This window comes from Thermobia domestica, chromosome 8 (genome assembly GCF_964235325.1).
Source record: "Thermobia domestica chromosome 8, izTheDome1.hap1.1, whole genome shotgun sequence".
In the NCBI taxonomy this organism is placed as follows: domain Eukaryota; kingdom Metazoa; phylum Arthropoda; class Insecta; order Zygentoma; family Lepismatidae; genus Thermobia; species Thermobia domestica.
The window spans coordinates 140,690,446-140,714,066 of record NC_137461.1 but is presented as its reverse complement, the minus strand read 5'-3'; the positions used below and the strand labels follow the sequence as shown (position 1 = coordinate 140,714,066).

General features: G+C 37.1%; 1 protein-coding gene across 8 annotated transcripts in view; it reads left to right on the top strand.

Moving 5' to 3' along the window:
* Positions 1-23,621, top strand: part of LOC145693249 (uncharacterized) — an 87,338-nt gene that overhangs the window by 52,174 nt on the left and 11,543 nt on the right. For all 8 annotated transcript variants that reach the window (XM_081769068.1, XM_081769067.1, XM_081769065.1 and 5 more), the window contains 3 exons: positions 989-1,062; positions 6,858-7,100; positions 16,508-16,693. In XM_081769068.1, the coding sequence (XP_081625194.1) occupies positions 989-1,062; positions 6,858-7,100; positions 16,508-16,693 (503 nt within the window). The remainder of the gene's footprint in view (positions 1-988; positions 1,063-6,857; positions 7,101-16,507; positions 16,694-23,621) is intronic.

Here is a 23,621-nt window from a genome sequence, read left to right as displayed (position 1 = left end):
GTTTTAGTCTGTTTTTTGCCTTTGCGCTTGTGATCCCCTTCTATCATGGTTCGTGCAAATGTGGCCTGTTCCATTTGATGTGTGCGAGGTGTGTGGGAATGTTCTTTGTGCTCTTACATCCTCGAACAATCATTATGCTTAAGTTTTCAACACCAGTGTATTTCAACAATCGGCTTAACTTTCAAGGTAAAAGTCTTATTGGGAGTTTTCAAACACTGTCCTCTAGTTCATTGGCTAGCACACGCTCCTTTGGTACGCATGTCCTGGATTCTACTCCCATGGAAAAGAACATTGAATGCGTCACGGTGATTTCGGATTCCATCTTAAACTGTAGGTCTACTTTATATATTGCCTTAGTAATAGAAACGGACACTAAGTTTCAACAACAAACAAACAAACAAACAAACAAAAAAAAAAAAAAAAAAAAAAAAACGTTCTTTGTATTAAGATGAAATGGTTTCTTTTTTTATTTTTATTTTCGTTTAACGTTCCAGGCTTATGGTCTATAGGCTAAAGGAGACAGAGGATTAATGAAAATGAGTTAAATTTTTGTGCTCTCCCACCGGGAATCGAATCCGGGACCACGTGCATCAAAAGCACATTCGACAGTCACTAGACCAGCGGGGAGGGCTTGTATTGTTAAGATAACTAATGATCATTTTTCTGAGCGATAAGCAAAATTAATGTTACTAACAATTTAAATTGGTTAAATTCTAGGAACAGGAAAATGTACACATTTGTATTTAATTTATTAAAGTTGTTCTGTGATATATTTAATGTACTTTGGAGGTAGATCGTTAAATGCGAAATTCTAGTATTCAGAGAAACACCGATTAGTTGTCGAAGTACTTGTCTAAATAATCTCTGACATAACATTCTCACAATTAACTTCGCAATCAAATGTGTCTCATCAAAGTATTTTGTAGTAAAATTGTACAAAAAATCTAATCCAAATTTTAGGAACGAATGTCATTGTGTCTTGTTTCAGGAGAAAAACCATATTCTTGTAATACTTGCGGAAAGGCTTTTGCTGACTGTTCTAACCTAACCAAACATCGAAAGGTAAGAAAGAGGTTTCCATTTTGGTGTCTATTTTTTGAATTGAAATTATTTCATTTATCAATCTGTTAATGAAAATAGAAGTGTTTGTTACTTTTTTTTTTACGTTTGGTAGTCTATGTTAGAAGCTATAATTTTCGTTTTTAACTACCACCTCTTCGATAGCAGTGAGAAGATTTAGGGGAAAACAAAAGAATTAGTTTGTGTATGTTGTGTTTAATGTATTTTTTATTGTATTTTCTGAGCGGTATGTAGTCAAAAATAACAGATTGCCAATTGAGGGATTAATCAAGAAAGTTATGTACTCTTACATGCATAAAAGCTTGAGTAAGTGACATATATTGTTCAAATATGTCGGTGGTTTTCTTTCTACTGTATACTGGAGGTTTTTGAAGATTTCAACAATAATAAGCGACAAATAAGGTTTGATGTTCTTATTCAATGTTTGAAACAAAAGACAATAGAAGCAAAAGACATAAAAATGGACGAACTTCCTTTGACTAACAACTCTGTTGAAAGGAATGTTGAAGGTATTGAGATGATTAGATCCTAAGGCGAACATGTAAAGTTCAATGCAAGAAACTGTATTACAGTCATAAAATTGGTATGTATATTACCTGCAGATGTTCATGTTAGGTTTATATACAAAAGAAGTCAATCCAGGAAATTCGACGTCAACTATCGAAAATTTTAGCTCAAATAAGAAAATAATTACACTTTTTTACATGTAGGGGATATAGTGAGCGAAGGATGATTCGTATTGCGATTCGGTACTATAACAAAAATATGGTCGAAAATTCAGTTTCAGGAAAGGAAAACAAGTAATCGACTGCAAATAGGTATGCCGAAGAGCTTGAGTTCGAAACATGCTTCGGAGTTAAAAATCGCACTTATATATATATTCGTGCATATTAGGAAATCATAGAGAGTGTGTATTTTTATCCAAAACAAGAATTCAGATTGGATTCAGAAGTAATGAACCTCACTTTATGCTGACGCGTGTGCACACTGCAGCGCGCTCCGCTTGACAGCGACGGTGGTGGTGGGTGTTGGCTTCACAGCGCAACGTGGGTCAGTTGGCTCCCAGCTTTCGGAGCGGTAGCATCGGCCTTAACAGTAACCCCTATACGGTGGTGCGTGACACGGTAATATTGAAAGTTCGTTAGAGCAACGCTACGCGATCAAATTTTGTTTCCGGTTGGGCAAGTCTCCTTCCGAAACGTTCGCCATGCTTCAACAGTCGTTTGGACTGTCTGTCCTATTCTCAAGTTAAAAAGTGGCACAAGGCTTTTCGTGAGGGCCGGGAAGAGGTGACTGACGAACCCCGATCTGGAACGCCCGTCGTCGGCCCGTACTGACGTGAATGTGCAGCGAGTGCGTGAGTTTTTGAACACCGACCGGCGTTTGAGTCTCTACCAAGTAGCAGAACCCCTGAACTTATCAGAGACAACGGTGCAACGTATTGTTATCGAGGTCTTGCAAATGCGGAAAGTCTGCGCGAAACTTGTGCCGAGAGTTTTGACTGAAGAACAGAAACGGAACCGAGTGCCTCGATGTGAAGACCTGCTGCAATTGTGCGAAGGCAATCCTGCCTTTCTCGAAAAAATGATAAGCGGCGACGAAACTTGGACTTTTCAGTACGATCCAGAAACAAAACGACGAAGCGCTAAGTGGCACACCTCAAACTCACCTCATCCCAAGAAAGCGCGGATGAGCAAATCGAAGACGAAGACCATGCTTATCGCCTTTTTCGAAGTGACGGGGATCGTCCACTAAGAGTTTGTCCCGCCCGGACAGACCGTGAACGCTGCTTACTACCAGGAAGTCCTGAAAAGGCTGAAAAGAAGCGTCACGCGCAAGCGCAGGGACATCAAGGACAGCTGGAAGCTTCACCACGATAACGCCCCCAGCCACATCGCCTTCATCGTTACTGACTACCTGGTCCGAGTTAACGTTCCTGTGGTACCCCATCCTCCCCACAGTCCGGACTTGTCGCCTCCTGACTTCTTGTTTCCGCGCTTAAAATCAGCGCTGAAAGGAAAACGTTTCGACTCCATCGAGGACATCAAAGCAAATGCCAAGGTAGCCCTTGCAGCCATCCCGGAACAGGCCTTCGGGGAAGCCTTTGAGTCATGGAAAAGCCGCCTGCAGAAGTGCATTGATGCAGGAGGTGCCTATTTTGAAGACTATTAGTCAGTTGTACCGATCAGTTCAATAAATCTGTCTTTTTGAACGAAGGCTCATTACTTTTGAATCCTACCCTGTATTAAACTAAGCAAACAGTGGTTTGACGTTTAAATTAGAAAAAAAAATACTCTTGCATTATGATTTTCAAGAATAGTGTAATTAGTAAATGTAGTGTATATTAGGTTGGTATGTATGAGAACCAGTTTGACATCTGGTAGAAAACTCATCTCAGAAACAACACAGGGATGGAGTAAGGTCATGTCTAACGTTACAAACGTAGTAGAAGTCCAACAATCAGCCTGGGGTATCTAGTCAATCAGGAGATAGTGCGTTGTTAAATAAACAGAGTCTGAAAGTGCAACATGGAGAACACACAATTGCGTTTTTTCTTTACGAATTCAGACTAGGACATTCTGCACAGCAAGTCGCAAAAAGAATATTAACAGTGCATTTGGGTGAGAAATAGCGAACGAACGCATCATCCGCCATTTTCTGAAATTTCGTTTCGGTGACACAGCATTGCAAAATTAATCCCGTGAGCACAAACACTGTGAAAGTTGACGTTCGTAAAAGTGATAGTGTCATTGCAGACGAATTTATCATATACCGTACCACGGTGGTGCTGTGCGATCTCTGAATCAGCGGTGAAAAATTTGAATCAGTTGGTGTCACATGAGTTGAGGTTGGTCAATGAGAATCACTATCTGGAGATGTGCAGTTTTCTAAATTTATAGAATAATTGAGAAAGTTTCCTGCTTCGGGTTACTACTTCCGATGAGAAATGGATTTGTAAATAATCAGGACAATGGTTGGATCGTGATCAACGTCCTGGATGGTTTCCTAAGCCACCTCTCCATCCACAGGAATTGTTGCTGGAATGGTGGGAGTGATCACCCATGTCTTTCTCAGGTGAGGTGGAGGCATCAGTGCAGATTGTTACTGTGCTGAACTCTGTGCACTGTAACCTAAACTTGTCCTCATGCATCTAGGAATGTCCAGCAGACATGGTGTCCTCATGTTGCACGACATTTCCGTCACACAAGAACGATGCAGGAGAATAAGACTTTTCCAGCGTTCTTGCAACTACCCTGATAGTAACACCCTGGGGATAAAGCTCGGCGGTCATTGATGCAAAGAAGTCAGTGAGTGCGTTCCGCAGGTCTGTCCAATTTGCGAAGGATCTCTCACAGATATGGTTGTCGAGGGAATGAAACATGTGCTGATCTGTTGGTGCAAGATTCGGTGAATATGGTGCATGGCGCAGTTTCTCCCAGCCAAATTGCTGAAGGGTCTCCCGGGTCCTCTTTGTCATATGGCTTGGCATTCTGCAGGAACGTGCTATTCACCAATGCCGGCTTATTTTTTAGAGTAGAGGTCAGCAGTGATGGTCTGAGCAGGTGAAAGGAACTCGTCATGCATTACTTGCCGACAATTCCACCATACAAAGAGCATAACCTTTCGTGGGTGCAGAGGAGACCTTGACGTGTGAGGAATAGGAACAACCAATGTCCGGTACGCTTGGGAGTGTTGTGGATTATCCACTTTTCGTCACCAGTGAGCAAGCGATCAAAGATGGGTGTGTTCAGGTGCCGAGTGAGCAAGAACAGGCTTTCACTCGTTCCTTGTTGGCTGCCAACAATGTGTAGGGTACTCACTTCCATAACTTGTATGACTTTCTTGTCCGATACAGGTGCAATCTGATTGTTTCAGCGGAAACATGGAATTTTTCTGCAAGTTCATCTCACGTTAGAACACTGTTATTCTCAATTGCTGCTTTCGGGAACTCGTCTTCAACACATGTGGTCGTCCACTGCGAAGTTCATCCAAAAGGCTCACATCTCTGGAACCAATACCTGGCGGCGCATTGGTTCACAGCATTCTCCCCAAATGCGGCAGCGACAGACCCATTTTAAAGTCATACAACAAACACACGCGAACAAGCTGCTTCGATATCTCCATTTCTCTTCGACACTGGACGAGTTATGATTGCTGTCTGTGCGTAACGTGGTTGTATTACTAAAGGTCGATGATCAGACTAACTACCGATCATTTGTCAGGCACGTACGTCAGTTCGTTTCCTCTCTGTAAGTGCATGATCAATGGGACGTCAGAAACGGCAAGAACTTTCTTTGGTTACCTTATATCTGTAACTAACGAACATCTTAACATGCCATATTGTTTTTTACAGGGAGTCGATGCCATCAAGTTCCACAACTTTTTATTGCAATTTTCGAGCCAAGTTTGGTTTTGTATCCTGTTGCAGCAGTGCGCGCGTCCGGTTCACTAATGCGGAATATTTTTGGCGTAATGCAGCATTCATCCGCTCCAGCTGTTCGAAATAAAGGCCATCATTAATTGTACGAACGTTAGGAACGAACTCAAAATGAGTTACCCGCTCGTTTTTCACCACACACACAACACAGCATGACTTTTTGCCCGAAACGTACCTGTTTGACATCCAATTCTGAAAATTGGTCCTTGCTGAACCAGTTTTTGCACATTCGGATTTCGGAAAAACACCCACTTTTCGTCGCATCTAACAATGTTTCAGGAGACGTATATCACGCAAATTTTGCAGCAGTTTTCGGAACACATCCACTCTCCTCGGGGCCTGAGCTGGTATCTATTCATGTACAATATGGCATCTCTTGATGTTTTCACAAGTTTGTGAAGGTGACGCACTACAGTGGACTGGGACATGGGGAGTTGGTTTGACAATCGTCATGTGTTGGTGGATGGATTTTCCTCGGTGACGTGGGTATGACTTCAAAATCTGTTGTTTTGGAGTGATTGGATCTTGGGTGATCTTCGACATTTTTATAACTTGCACGAAATTTTTGGACCAAAGAGTTGTTGTACTGTGGTTAACTGCGCATTCTCCTTTTGCATGAGCGCCGTGTGGACTCTGTGGTGGACAAACACCGTGCTCGTGGGTTTTCTTGGGGTTTCCCCGTTTACTCCCGCTTTCTTTACTCCATTTCATTCATTTCTCATAATCACCGTCTCCTTTAGCCTAACCGGCATAACCATGTTACGTAAAACTCAAAGATTTCCTTTCCTTTCATTTCATTTCGCATGAGTAATGTTTTCGGTTGCTACTACAGTGTTTTACTTATATTTGAACTCATATAGTAACAATTTACTTATCAGACGTTGTTAAGTACTCATGGTCAGTGCCACTAAAAACTGACGGAAGATAATGACAGAGTGGCGGCCTGTTTTAAATAAACGCTTGCCATATTACTTTTTTTTTTTTTTTTTAAATGGTCGATTACGGCTTATATACGCTCATGCTGTTTGGGTTGTGTGGAAATATTGTGCTTATGACTTTTTTTTTTTTTTTTTTGAAGAGTGTTTTTTTTTAATACAACAAAGTTTTCTGCATTTGTCAAGGCACTATTTTGTTCTGAAAGCAATTGTACTTTGTTACTGATGTCAGTTGTAAAATTAGTGAATAGAAATTAAACTTAGGTTAAATATAATCGGAAGATAAATAGTACTTTTAAAGAATTTACAGATCAATTTAAGAAACCTACTCTATATGGAAAGCTTTAAGTCTTTTTGTTTTGATTGTAATGCAATTTTCTAATGAAAATTTCCAAAATTTGTAGGTTCACCGTGAGAATAAATCTGTACCTGTTGAAGATAGTGTTTGGAACATTATACGAACACGTCTGAGTGATGAAGATATAAAGATGCCAGATGGTGCAGAGGTAGATGAAAATGTCCAGCAAATTATCTACGTCGCTTATCAAGATCCTGATGATCCGAACGAAGCAAAGACACTTCATTTGGTTGAAGGGGTAAACGCTGTAAACGCTGTAAATGCTGATGAAGAAGGAAAAATTATGAAGGTATGCACTAATATTCACCACTCAGTTTTATTAGTGTTTTCAAGAGTTTTGTCCGTAACTAGAATTCTGTCTTGACAGTTTTTTAATGATGCTTCTATGCGTGTTCTTCCACCATTACTTAATAATGTCCTGCATGGAATTTTGATTTTACTTTTACAATTTGATTGGAAAAGAGCTTGTTTAGAACTATGATACATAATCCGCGTTGGCTTCATAATCTGGTACAGAGTTCTCTCTGTTGCTTTTTTAAAAATCATCTTTGGATTTTAACTGAAATAATAATTGTAAAATACGTTAACACATGTGTTACGTAAAGGTTTATTTTTATTTATTTATTTACGAATAGAGTCCTCGATTCTCTGAAGAGTCGAATCCTTCGACGAATGTAAACCCATAAATCTCTCAGTTCAAAGGTGCATTCAAATATTTGCCATGCCAGATCAAATTCTGTTGGCTCGTAGTAGCTTCCTGCACAGGGTAAATACACCTCCCGCAGGATGCTTTGGAATGAATTCTTTTAGAGAACCGAAGGCTACTTGAACCATCATGTATAGGATAAACATTTTTCTATTGATTACTTTTCCTTCAATAAATACAAAGCTACTATGTCCGCAATTCAAGTATCCTTCGGTTCTCTAAAAGAATTTTGTCACCGTGTCACTGTCTAAACCATAAAATTTGATGATAGTTGGATCGAAATCTGAGAGATACTGCAGATGGTATGTCTAATTATAATTCTGAAAATGGACATACAAAACGACAATATGTAATATATATATTGCATAGTATGAACAAAAAAGTGTGGAAGATGAGGCAACATATTAGTTTTGTTTGAAAAGTATATACATACGGCGTCAGTGCAGTGACAGAAATTCGAAAGAAAAACAAGCTTTACATGTTTTGTAGCTCTTTTTACCTTGGTATGTTAACGTCTTTTAAAAGTAAAAAATACTACAATTTCAGGGCTCATAGGGAGTCACTTATAAAACTAAAAGTTACTTTTGTGGGGGGTAAAGTCACTATTTCATGTGATTTATGTTTTGCATTGGCAGTTTTCTAAGAAAAATATAAAAATAAATGGAAAAAGGTAAAAACTTGTTACTCATTACTCTTCTGAAAGCTTCAGTACTTGCTGACACATGTGAAACAGTCAGCTTTATTCTCACTTCAGCTTTTATTCTTTCTAAAGCACAGTGTATGGTTGGTGGATGCTTAAGCTCTCAAGGTGGGGTTGAGAACCCTTCTGTGTCCATTCTTTCTTCTATCATTATAGGTTTTTAGTTTTCTCTCGTAATAGTTAACGCTCCGCTCAACGTTGTATGTGTATGTTACTCATCATGTTCGTCTTGTGTTTTGCTTCTTGTATGTTCTTCTTACGAGTAGGTGATGAATTTGAATATTTCATGACTTTAAGAACTCTCAATTTTAAGTTAAATATAATGTCTGGGGTGAAGAAATACGGAAATAGGCCAGAACTGGTTCCATTCACTCAGAAGCTTCTTACATCTGCTAAATCTGCTTTCCGTAATTACAAAGCATACCTAGAAAACCTAAGAAAGAAGGAAGCTCGAAAAGAAGAAAAGATGAAACAAAACAACAATCAAAAAGAGATGTGATGGAGAAATTGACAGGAAAAAAGGAGCATGATGAGATTTTGGTCACTTTTTCGTGTGCTTTTGGTCACTTTTCAACTATTTACATGAGACCAGACCACTATGAGTCTTGGAATTTGAAAAATGTTTACAATGGTTTCGTATGCTCAATTGTGTTCATTAGAATATCAAGGACGAGCACTACATATACCTTCCAGCTGAGCGTTAATTGAGCGCAGCATGCCATGTATAGACCGTTGTAAACAAGATTCAAAAATGATAACAGGATATCTGGAATGGAGCTGTCGATTTTCACAAATGGGTGGGTGCAGTATGGCAAGAAATAGGGAAAAAAGAAAACTCGCATTTTAAAGGGGGGGGGGGAGGAGTAGTTCGACATTGCTTGTAGGACCACCGGTGCCGGCACCTAGTATCGCCGAAAGGAAAATGCCATCGGTACTCGAAGAGGCGCAATGTGTGTGGTGGTTTGCAGAGACAAGAAGTGTTGTTCAACTACAACGAAACTTCTACCATGTTTACCACAAGGACTTTCCATCACGCAACAGGTATACGTACGTACAGTGTACTACATTGTGCACAGTTGACCTTGGAATTCCCAGGTGTCTGATCACCGCGCGAATTGACTTACACGGACTACGAGTGAAACACACTCTTACTGCCTCTGATTTCCCACCACTGTGCGGTTTCACTACACTTCCTGTTACCTGTCGATAGAAATTGTTCCATCCACGCCTGGATACTGTTGCGTGGTGGAGGATCCTTGTGGTAAACATGGCAAAAGTTTTGGTACATTTGAAGCACTTCTTGTCTCTGCAAATCACCACACCCAATGCGTCTTTTCGGATGCCGACACCATTTTCGTTTCGACGTTAGTAGCGCCATCACCGGTATTTCAAGTATGAAAATTTGCTAGGCTTTCAAACTTGAACATATCCAAAAAATATGAAAGAACTTCAAAATGTACAAAAATTGTTCTGACACTACATTGGCCCCCTGTCAGTATCTTAAAAAAAAAAAAAAAAAACTATGTTGCTTCTAGTTCCTGCCTTTTGTGTATACTATGCAATATCTATATCAAATTGTCTTCTTTTATGTTTCCATTTTAAGAAATTTAATTATACATATCATCTGCAGTATTTCTTAGATCTCGATTCAACCATCTTCTACTGACAATAACAACACATGCAGCCCAGCTGTAGAGCTTTTGTTTCCACTGGAGGCAACGGCGACATTCTTTAGTTTAAGATTTTGTTTATAATTATCACGATTTTTGGTATTATTTTGCCCCAGATGATTTTATATGACATCTTATGACAGTTTATTTATTTATTTATTTATGGTAGTTTCGTGCAACTCGGTATTGCTTAAAAAGTATGATATGAACACTGTCAACTAAGCCAAATATTGAAATTTAATTAAATTTATTTTCGACATATAAGTTAAATGTTGTTGTGTTACAAAGATATAATAATATAAAGTTGATTGCAATGTAAAATTGAAAGAAATAATAAAAAGTGGCTTGGAATGTAAAATTAAAAGAAACGAACATATTTTATAAACTCACCTGGAGATGAAAAGCAGGTTACGTTATATTATAGTTAGGAGGAATCGCGAAGTCTGAATGGAAAGTAAGTTACCTATCAGAAGAAAGTGAAAACACAATCTCACAAAAGTACACTAAAAACGTTTTTTAAAAAATACACTTTAAACTGCAGTAGCGGCTCGTAGTCTGTACAAGTACCGGTTGCAATGTTGCAATATCAAAGGTATGTAGGTACGCGCAAGTGTTCCCCTCCCCCCAAAAAATATTCAGGAAATATGAAGAGGAAAGTCTTTTAAGCTCTATTTGTATATTATTGATTAAATTGTTTCTCTAATATTGATTTAATATATAAGCTATTTCCTTTTTTTCAAACAACCACTATCAATGTACGTTTATACACTATTTATGTACAAAACCTCTACACTCATGTTATTGAACACGAGATAAATCTAATATATAGTATGTGCTGTAAGCCATGAATGATGGCGTTAATCTGAAAAGAAGAAAAAAAGCAAGAAAATTGCATGCACACAGTTAAACAAAATTATTTAATTATATAAACTATGCATTATTTTAGAATGGAAAGTCTTTCTTCGATCTTTTGGGCTTCAAATTTTTCTATGACTTTATTGAAATCTGAAATGCTGCTCGCCAAGTTTCTCTGAATAAAAATCATCGCTACCGCAAATATTTTCCGCTTTATTTTCTTTAGGGTCCAGAAACACCTCTCTCCTCCGACAATATGCATTTTGTTAGCATTTCTTTGTATAAATATACGGTACAAAAAGTCCATTTTCAGAAACCACGTATTTTTGTCTGTAAAGAAGCATGAAATCTATGATGTTTTCCTTCGGAAATGAAAAAAAAAAAAAAAAAAAAAAAAAAGTTTAACATTCCTGCAAATTAGGCTAAAGAAGACAAATGAGTATTGGAAATGAATGATTTGATATTAATTTATGCTCTCCGCCGGAAATCGAACACGGAATCATGTGCACGAAAGACACAGAGCTAGGAATTAGACCAGTAGTAAGACATTTTCTTCTTCGAGACTGGATCGACCCCCCTTCCCCCCCCAGAATAGGGTTTTTTAAAAAATAAATCTTATCCCAAGAATTTTCACTTTTGTATTATAAATGTTAAATAAAATCTATTGACTTCGAACGATCGCCCCCAAACTTTCAGCTTGAATTCGTCCCTGCTACCACCAGACTTATATTTGTTCTTTGCGAGTTTATGTTTTGTGAATAACTTCTTTCTTCCAAGCGTCTCCTCACCCTATGAATTGAGTCAAGCGCTGCTAAGCGGAGGAATTCGTAACTATTACAGAAGCTGACCAGTTGCGGAAGAAAGGCAACCGCATGAGAGCTATACGGGAAGATAGGAGCGATGCAAGAATAAATCCACTTCCCCATGTTAAGAGATAGGAGCTTGCTGCCATATGCTCAATGTTACTGCTTCCAGTGGCAACGTTCGCTGCCACCGGAAATGTAAATCTCTCTCTTTCTTTCCGTTTTTTAATTGACTTTTTTCAGAAATGCATCAATACTGTTTTGCGCTCAAGAGCAGAGGTTAATTTTTTACTGATACACTGCTTTAATACTTAAAAATAGTTTTAGTATTAAAAAAATATCCGGTTGCACAACCATGCAACTATAGTACCAGCCGCCGCTGGTAAACTGTAAAATCAAAGAATACAAAATACACTATAAACTTTAAAAATGAAAGAACTCAAATAGATGTAGAATATCCAGGTGGTGGGAGCTAAGTTGGAATACAAGATAATGCAGAATTGTTTCCGGGCGGTATATTCTTAGAGAAAGATAAAATTAATGGGACAATAAAAACGAGTCATGTAGAATAAAAAGTAATGACAATAATAGACAGAATACAAAATGAAAAAAGCAAAAGTAAGATAGGAAACTGAGTGATTGTACGTAGTAAGTTAAGAAGGAAGCTGTCTGGCACATTATTATTAACTTGATGATAATAAGATTGATTGATTGATTTTTAGTTTATCGTCCCGTTCAGCAGCGAGGCTATATGAGACGTGGACCTACTGATTAACGTGGAATCCGAACCACATGAGCTCCCGCCGGGAATCGAACCCGGGTCTCCCGCGCCAAAGGCGCGTACGCTAACCGCTTAGCCAAGGAATGATAATAAGAAACCGTGATATTATTATACCTATATATTTATCCTGTAATACACGTAGATAATTTTAAGAACTCTAGTGTTCCCTTTGTCTGTCAAGATTTGCTCTGAAAAAAACTTACGCAAAGAACAAACATATTTAATAAATCAATATTAAATGCACAGAAATTATATTATCTTCACAAGAAGATAAACTGTAATCACTGTCTAGGAAGAAATCACAGAATCCAAAACAGGAACACACAAAATATTGTAAATTTAATGCCTAACAACGATGAGGATCCGCTATCACTATCAATAGGCACTCATAAATTATAAACGAAGTCAGTATGGTACAGACAATCCACTCCCCCCCAAAGTTCAGTTGCTCTCGGGAGAAACCTTCGAGCATTTGCATTCTCAGAAAAGCAAGGTGAGATACACCATAGTAATTTAAATTTTTGAGAAAAACTTCTGGTGACACTATCCGTATTTTATATCTAATTTCCCTTCATCCAGATTAATTTAGATACTTTGAACCTAATGTAGGAAGATTCGTGCACGTTACTTTCTATTGAAGAAGTTGTTTGGCGGATAATTTCTGTGCACTTAATATGACTTGTTAGATGTGTTAGTTCTTGGCACAATTTTTTTTAACATACATTGTGGCAGATAAAAGGAAAGTAGAGCTCTTGAAGTTAGATCTAGATCACTGCTAAATATACAAGCATAATAATATGAGTTTTATTATTAAGTTGAAGTGTAGTAGAGCTTGAGACCAGAAGGACGGTTCACGAATAAGATGGTAATTTAAGTGTCTTCGCATCTCTGTTCTGAGAAACATAGAAAATTTTAGTGAAGAGATCTTGGTGGGGTTCTTCATCAGAGGTCTGTAACATACATGATTGGAAAGTTACTCTAATGCTACAGCACGGTGGTATGAGTAATTCATAATCAATGTTGTGGAGCTATTATCGACGAGGATGATGATGAAGCCAGAACGGAGCGCCAAAACTGTTCTGCATTCATAGGTATAATATTATCCTATGCTTGAAGGATATTTAGAAATTGAGGATCAGTAGTTGATTTGGAATAAAAGGTTATGTATATTTCCAGGGAATGATCGTTAAGCGGATGGGGCCGTTGAAAAATAATGGGAGAAATTTCTGGACAATAGTATGTGGTCATTCCATGTGACTTCATCCAGGCCATTTAACCCACCATCTCAGATTGTCTTGAAACTTCTATCATTTGTTAGTAGTACAAGAGTCATAACCTGGGTAAAATTTTTCCTCCTGACCAAATAGATTTAAAGTTAAAGGCGATCAAAGTTTGGAAAAATAGCGTACACAGCTTCCGAGATTCTGCTTTGAGACTGCACTCTAAATTGAACATGTTATAGCTCAAGATCTTAGCTGCGTGAAAATGGTCTCAAAGAACTCCAAAGTTTGTGGATTTCAGGTAAAAATATTAAGATAAAATGTTATAAATTTATGAATTGTTAAATTACAAATTACGATATATATGTTTGAACTGTGGTGTAGGGGGTGAAGTATCCCAAAGATTGCGTCGAAATGAGGTCAGGAAAGGCCCAAGTACACAAATGTAGCATGACCGAACACTTACTTCTTATACATAACTAGTAATATATATATATATATATATATATATAATGCAAGGAATCTCTGAACTCATCCATTTGTTTATTTTGAAAAAAAAAAAAAAAAAAAAAACACAAGTGTTACATGCTCAACGCAAATTAATATCACTGTTAAAATAGGTAGATATGTGAGATGCTCAGTAATACATATGCACATATAGGCATTATGGTGAACAATGTTGCCACCTTTAGGTTATTTGCATTAATTCAGATATCCTAGACCCCTACTATTTTAGACATTTTGGAAAATTGGTACTTATTTGAAGCTTGGTACTTCATTTCTGTCCCCTAGTGGAAGTTCTTGATACACTTCCAGAAGAATATGAAACATTCAAAAATATTTTACAGTGCTTTGGAAAAGTTCCAAATTTTGCAGAATATTGTAGAACATTATAGGATAATATATATCTTTTCGAAACAATTTGGATCTTTCCGGAAGAATATGAAACATTCCAGAATATTTTATAATGCTTGGGAACAGTTTCAAATTTTGCAGAATATTGTAGAACTGCATTCTAGATTGCTTTTCTCTCAAAACATTCTCGAACTGTGTGGAATAATCCATGACCTATATTATAAAAGCAGTCCTCTTGGTGTAGTGGGTTAAGTTGTCTACAGACTGGGGAGGAATATGTTACCACCGTGCCTGCAACACTTGATTTGCTAGTACAGTCTGGGTGTGTGTTACATAATTAATTTTACTTGGGGCAATAAGTAATGTGTAGTTAATTCGATAATTGAGTTAGATCAATTCGATTCATAGAAGCGATTGAAGTTAAATGGTTCAATCGTTTCAGTGTTCTGTATTTGAAATAAAACAATGGCCACTAGTCAAAAACTCAAACCATGTTCTTTTGGAATGCAAAAAGCGAAGAATGTTATAAAATGAATAACACAAAGAGCAAGAGAATTAGAAGTGTAGAAATATTGCCGCCAGAAAAACAGACCCTTCTTGTGCTAAGACATGTATATCCGCAGATCTGGAGGCAATCTGTTGGCATCACAATGCATTGTATTTGAGGAAGTATGAACTGTTTCAGAGATCATGCTGCGACCTTTTGAAATTACACAGCGTTCCAGTTAAGCACTCTGCGTACAATCTGTTTACAGTACAGGAAAAAGGTAGCAGACAAGGCAAATGTTCATTTAATCTGTGAACAGAAAATATGTGCATCGTGTAAGAAGTAGTTAAATATGAATATTCTACAAGCTGTTGAACAAGTTTTATCTCAGAAATCAGAAGAGAGTGATGTCACTCAGGAGTTGAACGCTGAAGCAGTGAAAGAAGAAACTCGAACTATACTTGACAGAACTTTAGAAAATTTTCAAAAGTCATCATTGAAGCTGCATTCCATACCAAATTGTGTAAGACCTTAAGAGGGCAGACTACTAAAAATGATACAAAAGCTAACTATTTTTCTTTTGGCCGTTTTTCGTAAGTGAAAAGAGATAATGAAATGTAACTTACTACAGTAATAGATAATGTTATTCTACACCCGAAAATACGAATCGGAAGAATTTTCAGTGTTGTCATTCATAGGAATTACAGTGTGACCAGAATATGAATTACCCAAAAATTTAGATTAAGGCAGCGACTAGAAAAACAAACTCAACTGTAATTGATGACTTATCATGTTGTCTTGGCTCCTTGTTAACTACTTTTTAAATAATAATTGTATATATTTTGTAATAAACAGAAAGTGTAATTTTAATTACGTGCCAGTAGGAATTTAAATATATATATATATATATATATATATATATATATATATATATATATATATATATATATATATATATATATATATATATATATATATATAATGTCCTTGGATGGATTAAAAACAAGTTATAATAAATTTATTGAAAGATCAGAGCTTGGAAGTTACCTCGAATCTCAAACATATATATCCCTTCGAATTGAAAAGACTCCGCTGTATTTAATTTCCTTGAATTACGAGTATTGCGTACTACATCGTTTTATTCTATGATATATGTGTGGTTTTACTTTAGAGTTAGCCAAATTTTGTTGCTTTCAGCATAACAGTAACATGCGCAGCATCAGATATTCAAACTCAGGGTATTAAGCAATCTCGACTGATCAGTTATTTTAACATGTCGGTGGAAAAGAAAGACTCATGTTCTGGTGTTAAGTCAGAACCATATGAAGTGAGGAGATGAAATTTCATAATTAGACGAAGTTACTCTTTCAAAAACAGTATCGTTACTAAGTCAGTTCTACTTTTTATATCAGTAACTATAGTTTAAGGCCATAACATGTATCAAACTGGATTTGTGTTATTGAAACATCTAGTCAGAAGATTTTTGGACCCCTGGCGTAAAACTTTAAAAGAATAAATCTTAATATGAGAACTTAAATTAGAGAATGGTGTTAGCATGTAGTCAGTATGTTGAATTCAAGCAGTTAATTGTAAGAAACCATTTTTCCTTCTTCTTCCAGGATGATACCGCTTGTATTCATCCTGATGGAACTCTTTCAGTGAAGCCTCCTGCAGAAGGTGATATTGTGAGCGAAGTAGTAGAAAGAGAAGGTCAAATTCCAGAGTCCAATGGTGCTGAGTTCCAAATTGTAGACGAGCATGGGAACCCTGTACATTTCACCGTACGTGATGGAAATCAGATACAGGTACCTTTCGATTTGAATTTTATGAAAAGTAGCCAAGCATCAAGGATTGCTACATAAGACAGCTTAATGACACGCTCAAGAATTCTAATAATCATTCTACTTACAACTTTAGGCGATTCCTGAATACCACATGCAATTCCGAGCTGATGACTCCCCTTGGGTGTCTTGGTCACGGAGAATAAAAACAGGAGACAAAACATCAGGAAAAGTTAACAAGAACGGATTTACTAGGGTAGAGCGATGCCAGAAACGCTGTCTCGGGAATGCAAATGGTCTCGGTAGTAATCGCATAACCTGTAAGTAAAATGATCGCTTATAAGGCTCATAAAATCAGAACACTTTTACTCGAAGTTTCAGATTTGCTATTGACGATAGTACTGAGTTTTATTTAAATAATAATGATGATGAAAAAGTCTACCTTCAGTTATCGTAGACAATAAGTAATTTGAATTTGGAGTTGAATATTTGGAATAGACAATCGTACCAGTATTACAATGATTATTTTAAAGAAAAGTTGCCACTGTTTTGTGGTTTCACAACTTTTCTGCAACTATAAAAGGGAAAGTTTCAGGAGTTTGTAGTTAGTAAAAAGGTTTTTCTTTGTGACTATGGGGTAACATAAGACACACGTGGGCGTGCGTTAGGGTTGATCGAAAAACTTTTTCTATATACAGACTGTCCCATAATTCGTGTGTAAACTTTAATTTCATAGTACTCAGAACTGGTAAAAGCTAGAACTGTGAAATTTGTAGGCAATTTAGAGGAAGGTCGGAAGATTTGTTTGATAGCAAAACGAGATCGCGGGTGTTATTGTTTGCGGAGTTACAGGGTCAAAGGTCAAAATGCGATTTTTTCCTTATGGGATTTCAATGTTAAATAGTAGTCTCACATGTCATTTTTTTGAATATCCATCTCCGGTAGCAAAAATTGGTATATCGACATAAATTCTGATCCGAAACAATGTGATAACGAGAAATGTGGGCAATCGTGACCCGGTGACCTCTAACAGGTCATCTGTGACCCTTGAAGAAAAAGCTCCCTTTTTAACAGCTTATTGTACACAACTAATTCAGTTGAAGATAATGTTAAAAACACATATGCACAAAGGATCTACCGAACATCCTTTTTAGCAAAACGAAGAGGTCAGCAATATCATCAGAGATCAAAGGTCATGTAGTTAAAATGTCATATTTGATGTGTTAACAAATAAGAAACTGTAACATTGGAAATAATGCTTTGAGGTGCCATAGAACACATGCATAAAGATCCTTCCAACAAGTGTGTATGGGCATAGAAAAAAGGTCATCATAAGAGGTCAAAGGTCACGCTTTTAAAATTTCATGTTTGATGTGTTAGCAACTATGGAACTGTGACGTTTGAAAAATGATTTGAGGTACCATGGAACACATGCATAAAGGTGCTTCGAATTGGTGTGTATGGGCATAGCAAAAAGGTCAACAATGTCAAAAAAGGTCAAAGATCACGCAGTTAAAATTTCATGTTTTTAAGTGTTAACAAGTATCAAATCGTGACGTTAGAAAGAATGATTTGAGCTGCCACAGGACGTACGCATGCTGCACAGGACACAGGTCCTTCCACTTGGTGTGTATGGGGATAGGAAAAAGGTAAACAATGTCATAAAAGTTCAAAGGTCACGTAGTTAAAATATCACATTTGATGTGTTAGAAAATATGGAATGGCGACGTTTGAAAAATGATTTGAGGTACCATGGAACACATGCATAAAGGTGCTTCGAATTGGTGTGTATGGGCATAGCAAAAAGGTCAACAATGTCAAAAAAGGTCAAAGGTCACGCAGTTAAAATTTCATGTTTTTTAGTGTTAACAAGTATCAAACTGCGATGTTGGAAATAAGGATTTGAGCTGCCACTGGACACATGCATAAAGGATCTTCCAATAGGTGTGTGTGTGTGGTCAACAATATCGTAAGGGGTCAAAGGTCACGCAGGTAAAATTTCATGTTTGATGTGTTAGCAAGTATAAAACTGACGTTTTAAATACGAATTTGAGCTTCCATAGAACACATGCAGAAAGGTCCTTCCAAGGGGTGCACATGACCATAATGAAAAGGTCAATATTGCCATAAGGTGAAGAAGCCTAATTTTGTAATTCAGATCCTGCAGGCAATGGTAGGTATGTTTCTGTGATATTTAAAACAATGAATTGAACATAGTATTAGTCCCACCTTTTGTTAATTATTTAGCTTTGCAAAACTGCATTCAAAATGTTTTTTTCTTCTTTCTTATTGAAACATATTAATAGTACTTTGCAATTTACTCCAGGTGATCTCCGTGATGTGCTAAACTTAAGTTCACTCTATGTATAAGAGTCTTTGTGAAGATTTTTTCAAGAGTGTCTGGAGTTATCTGTTCAACGGCACGCTGTATCGATCGTAGAAGTTTTTCAAGTGTTGTTGAAGGAAAATGAAATGAAATCTTTGAGTTTTACGTCCCACGGTGTTGTTGAAGGAGTTTCATAAACTTGTTGCTTAAGAAAGACCCATAAAAAGAAGTCGCATGGGGTTAGATCAGGACTTCTAGCTGGCCACTCAACATCAGAAACTATACGGTTTCCAAACCTTCCTCTTAAAATTTGTAATGTTGCCCTAGTACAATGTGCTGGAGCACCATCCTGTTCAAACCACATATCATTGTGTGGACCAAGATTTAAGCGATCAAGTTCAGGGAAAAGAAATTCTCACAAAATATTTTGGTATATAAGTTGATTAACGTTTCCTTCCAAGAAAAACGGCCCTATTATACCAGTTGCTGTTAGTTCTATCCACACCATAATACCCCTTTGATCAGCACAGCGTTCAATTCATTCCGCCGGTGGACTGGGTCCCAAGAATCGTTCACGTGACGAAGACACCGAACCATTTAAAAAACAAAAAAAAAGCTTCATCTGACATTATAAGTTGAAATAAAAACATGGGATTTTCATTTAATCTGTCTATCAACCAATTACAAAATAAAATTCTGGCATCGAAATCATCATCATGTAATTTATGTACAATCTTCATACTGTACGCCTTAACCTCAAGCACACGCAATATCCTACTCAGCGAACTTCTTTTAACGTTGGATGCAACACTCCGGCGACAGATTGATTTTCTTAGTGAACTAGGCACAGAACGAACCACTTTGGGTTTAGTATCCTCTGTAGAGATCCTTACAGGTGGTCCTGCATTTCGTTGTCGCTGAGAAAGATGTTCCTTGCTAAAACAGTTATTCCGAAACTGTTTGTAAAGATGAAGAATTTGGGTATTGCTTATTTTCATACCCCACCGTGCAAACGCCTTTCTCCGCGTTTTTGTAACCTAATTTCTACTAAGAACTGTAGGCAAATCGGCACGTTGTTCCTTTGTTAGAGTATAAATTGTGACTTACACAATTACACACGCACACACCCACACATTTCCAAACACGTAGGTCTATGAGTATAGGGAAAATAAGAAATGTAACAGTTTTTATTTTCTTACACACTCACAAGACACACAAGATTCACAACACATTCACAAAACACACTCATTTAATTCACATTTCACAAAGTCATTTAATTTTAAGCTCAACTCCACACTCCACTGCCTCACTGTCCCTGTCCGACCAGATTATCATTCGACTAACACCAAACCACCCTTGTGAACGAAACAGACTTATTATTTGACGTGAGTCCAAAACATAAACAGATCGCGTTTATGCCTCATCCACGAAAGGGTATAAATAAACGATAAGAGTGCGTCTCTTCCTACATATGGGGAAGCAATTTATTTCCAGTGGAATTATTTTTATTTTTTCTTCTCAATTTCCTAGGTAAGCATCTAGGCAATATTAAAGCTTCCATATTTATTTTTCATGAGAATACGGGACATCTTTGTTCTCCCCTCAAACTTCATAACACAATGCATTGCTTGGAAACAGTTTATTTTCAATGCATTATCCTATTTGATATGGATACAAAGAAATAACGAACAATCTGTAGTACAGTCTGTTCTCAGGATTTTTTTTTTTTGGGGGGGGGGGGGGAACTCCTAAGTGATTTGCATTTAAATGTGATATTTTCATTGGAAAATGCTACTCAAATAATATATTTTTTTGGAATCTATTAGACGAAATAATATGTTGCACCCACTATGATCTAGAATGTCCTGCACACAATAGTGCTCATTCTATAATGACTTCCTAAAAGTATTCTTGTTATTTAAAAGAAAAGATTTCCGAGAGCCCAAATAAGCATTCTTAATTTTATATACCATACCAACTAAATTAGTTCTAAAACATTGCCGTCTCATACTTGCCAATATACGAACTATAAACTTCTTATTTCATGACCTTTGACCTTTTATGACATTGTTGACCATTAATTTTGCATGTATTCCATGGCCACCTTTTTGCATGTATTCTATGGCAGGCCAAATCACTTTTCAAACATCACACTTTCATATCTGCTAACACATAAACTATGACATTTTAACTGCGTGACCTTTGACCTTTTTGCTATGCCCATATACACCAATTGGAAAGACCTTTATGCATATTTTCTATGGCAGCTCAAATCCTTATTTCCAACATCGCAGTTTGATACTTGTTAACACTAAAAAACATGAAATTTTAACTGCGTGACCTTTGACCTTTTTTGACATTGTTGACCTTTTTGCTATGCCCATACACACCAATTCGAAGCACCTTTATGCATGTGTTCCATGGTACCTCAAATCATTTTTCAAACGTCGCCGTTCCATATTTTCTAACACATCAAATGTGATATTTTAACTACGTGACCTTTGAACTTTTATGACATTGTTTACCTTTTTCCTATCCCCATACACACCAAGTGGAAGGACCTGTGTCCTGTGCAGCATGCGTACGTCCTGTGGCAGCTCAAATCATTCTTTCTAACGTCACGATTTGATACTTGTTAACACTTAAAAACATGAAATTTTAACTGCGTGATCTTTGACCTTTTTTGACATTGTTGACCTTTTTGCTATGCCCATACACACCAATTCGAAGCACCTTTATGCATGTGTTCCATGGTACCTCAAATCATTTTTCAAACGTCACAGTTCCATAGTTGCTAACACATCAAACATGAAATTTTAAAAGCGTGACCTTTGACCTCTTATGATGACCTTTTTCCTATGCCCATACACACTTGTTGGAAGGATCTTTATGCATGTGTTCTATGGCACCTCAAAGCATTATTTCCAATGTTACAGTTTCTTATTTGTTAACACATCAAATATGACATTTTAACTACATGACCTTTGACCTCTGATGATATTGCTGACCTCTTCGTTTTGCTAAAAAGGATGTTCGGTAGATCCTTTGTGCATATGTGTTTTTAACATTATCTTCAACTGAATTAGTTGTGTACAATAAGCTGTTAAAAAGGGAGCTTTTTCTTCAAGGGTCACAGATGACCTGTTAGAGGTCACCGGGTCACGATTGCCCACATTTCTCGTTATCACATTGTTTCGGATCAGAATTTATGTCGATATACCAATTTTTGCTACCGGAGATGGATATTCAAAAAAATGACATGTGAGACTACTATTTAACATTGAAATCCCATAAGGAAAAAATCGCATTTTGACCTTTGACCCTGTAACTCCGCAAACAATAACACCCGCGATCTCGTTTTGCTATCAAACAAATCTTCCGACCTTCCTCTAAATTGCCTACAAATTTCACAGTTCTAGCTTTTACCAGTTCTGAGTACTATGAAATTAAAGTTTACACACGAATTATGGGACAGTCTGTATATATATATATATATATATATATATATATATATATATATATATAATATGTGTAAATTTTTTAATACTTTACTTTCCTTTTCCTTTCATTTTTACAATAATCGCAACACTCAAGAGGAACATAAACAACATTATTTCTCAAGTACATGCCCCTCTTTCATTATTCTTGTGGTTTTAGAGCAACATTTCACGTTGATATTTGAGGAAAACTTCTATATGGTTGTCTCTTGTACTGGTTGATTTTGTTTGTTCATATGGAGTCTAATCTCCTGTTCAGCACCGAGGCTATAGGAGACGTGAATCTACAGCTTAACGTTGGATCCGAACGACATGAGTTCTCACCGAGAATCAAATTCGGCCAAAGGCGCGTACGTTAAACAGTAGCTACGAGAAAGTTCTCGCATGTACTGAATTTCGCCTAAACTTCTGTTCCTTAGACTTGATGCGAGGAAACAATTCTAAATTTGTTTTCAGTCATTTAATCCGATTGTGTACTTGCGTGCGACTTAGCACGAGTAGAAGGACGTAAGTAGAAATAGTCTTACGGATTTTATGAGAATCGTAAACCTTCGTATTTATGTGCAGATCTTTTATATAGATCCTTTTTCTTTCTTGAGTTAGTAAGTTTACATCGGAATGAATTCTTCTGCTGAAGAAGGAAGACGAAAAGAAGAGTGAAAGCGGCGTGCCCATTTTGTAGCACCAAAAGCATGAATTGTTAACTTTATTGAGATACGAAACCATGGCGCGTTACTCTCAGTTTGTTAGGTGTAGTGTTCCAAATTCTGTATTTCCTTCCAAAAGTCAAGCGAAGATCATCTTTGATATTTGTACTTGCAACAAGCATCTGTTCAAATACACAGGCGAAATAAGTAGGAGGTCCCAACTATTGTGCATAATTTGGTCGTCTTATTGATCAGAGAAAAATATGGTTATGACAGGCTTAGATAAGTGTAGTATGGGAAGATACAAGAAACGAATGGAAAGAAGTTGAAAATAATCTGATTCAGCCGGAAACTTGGCCAGATATATAGAGTCAACCTACTCTATGGCCTCATCTTCTCAATCTCGTATGGAAATGGAAGATGTCTTTGTGCTTGGATTTAATAAACAGACCACCAGACTCAGAAGAAAATATATGTCAGAG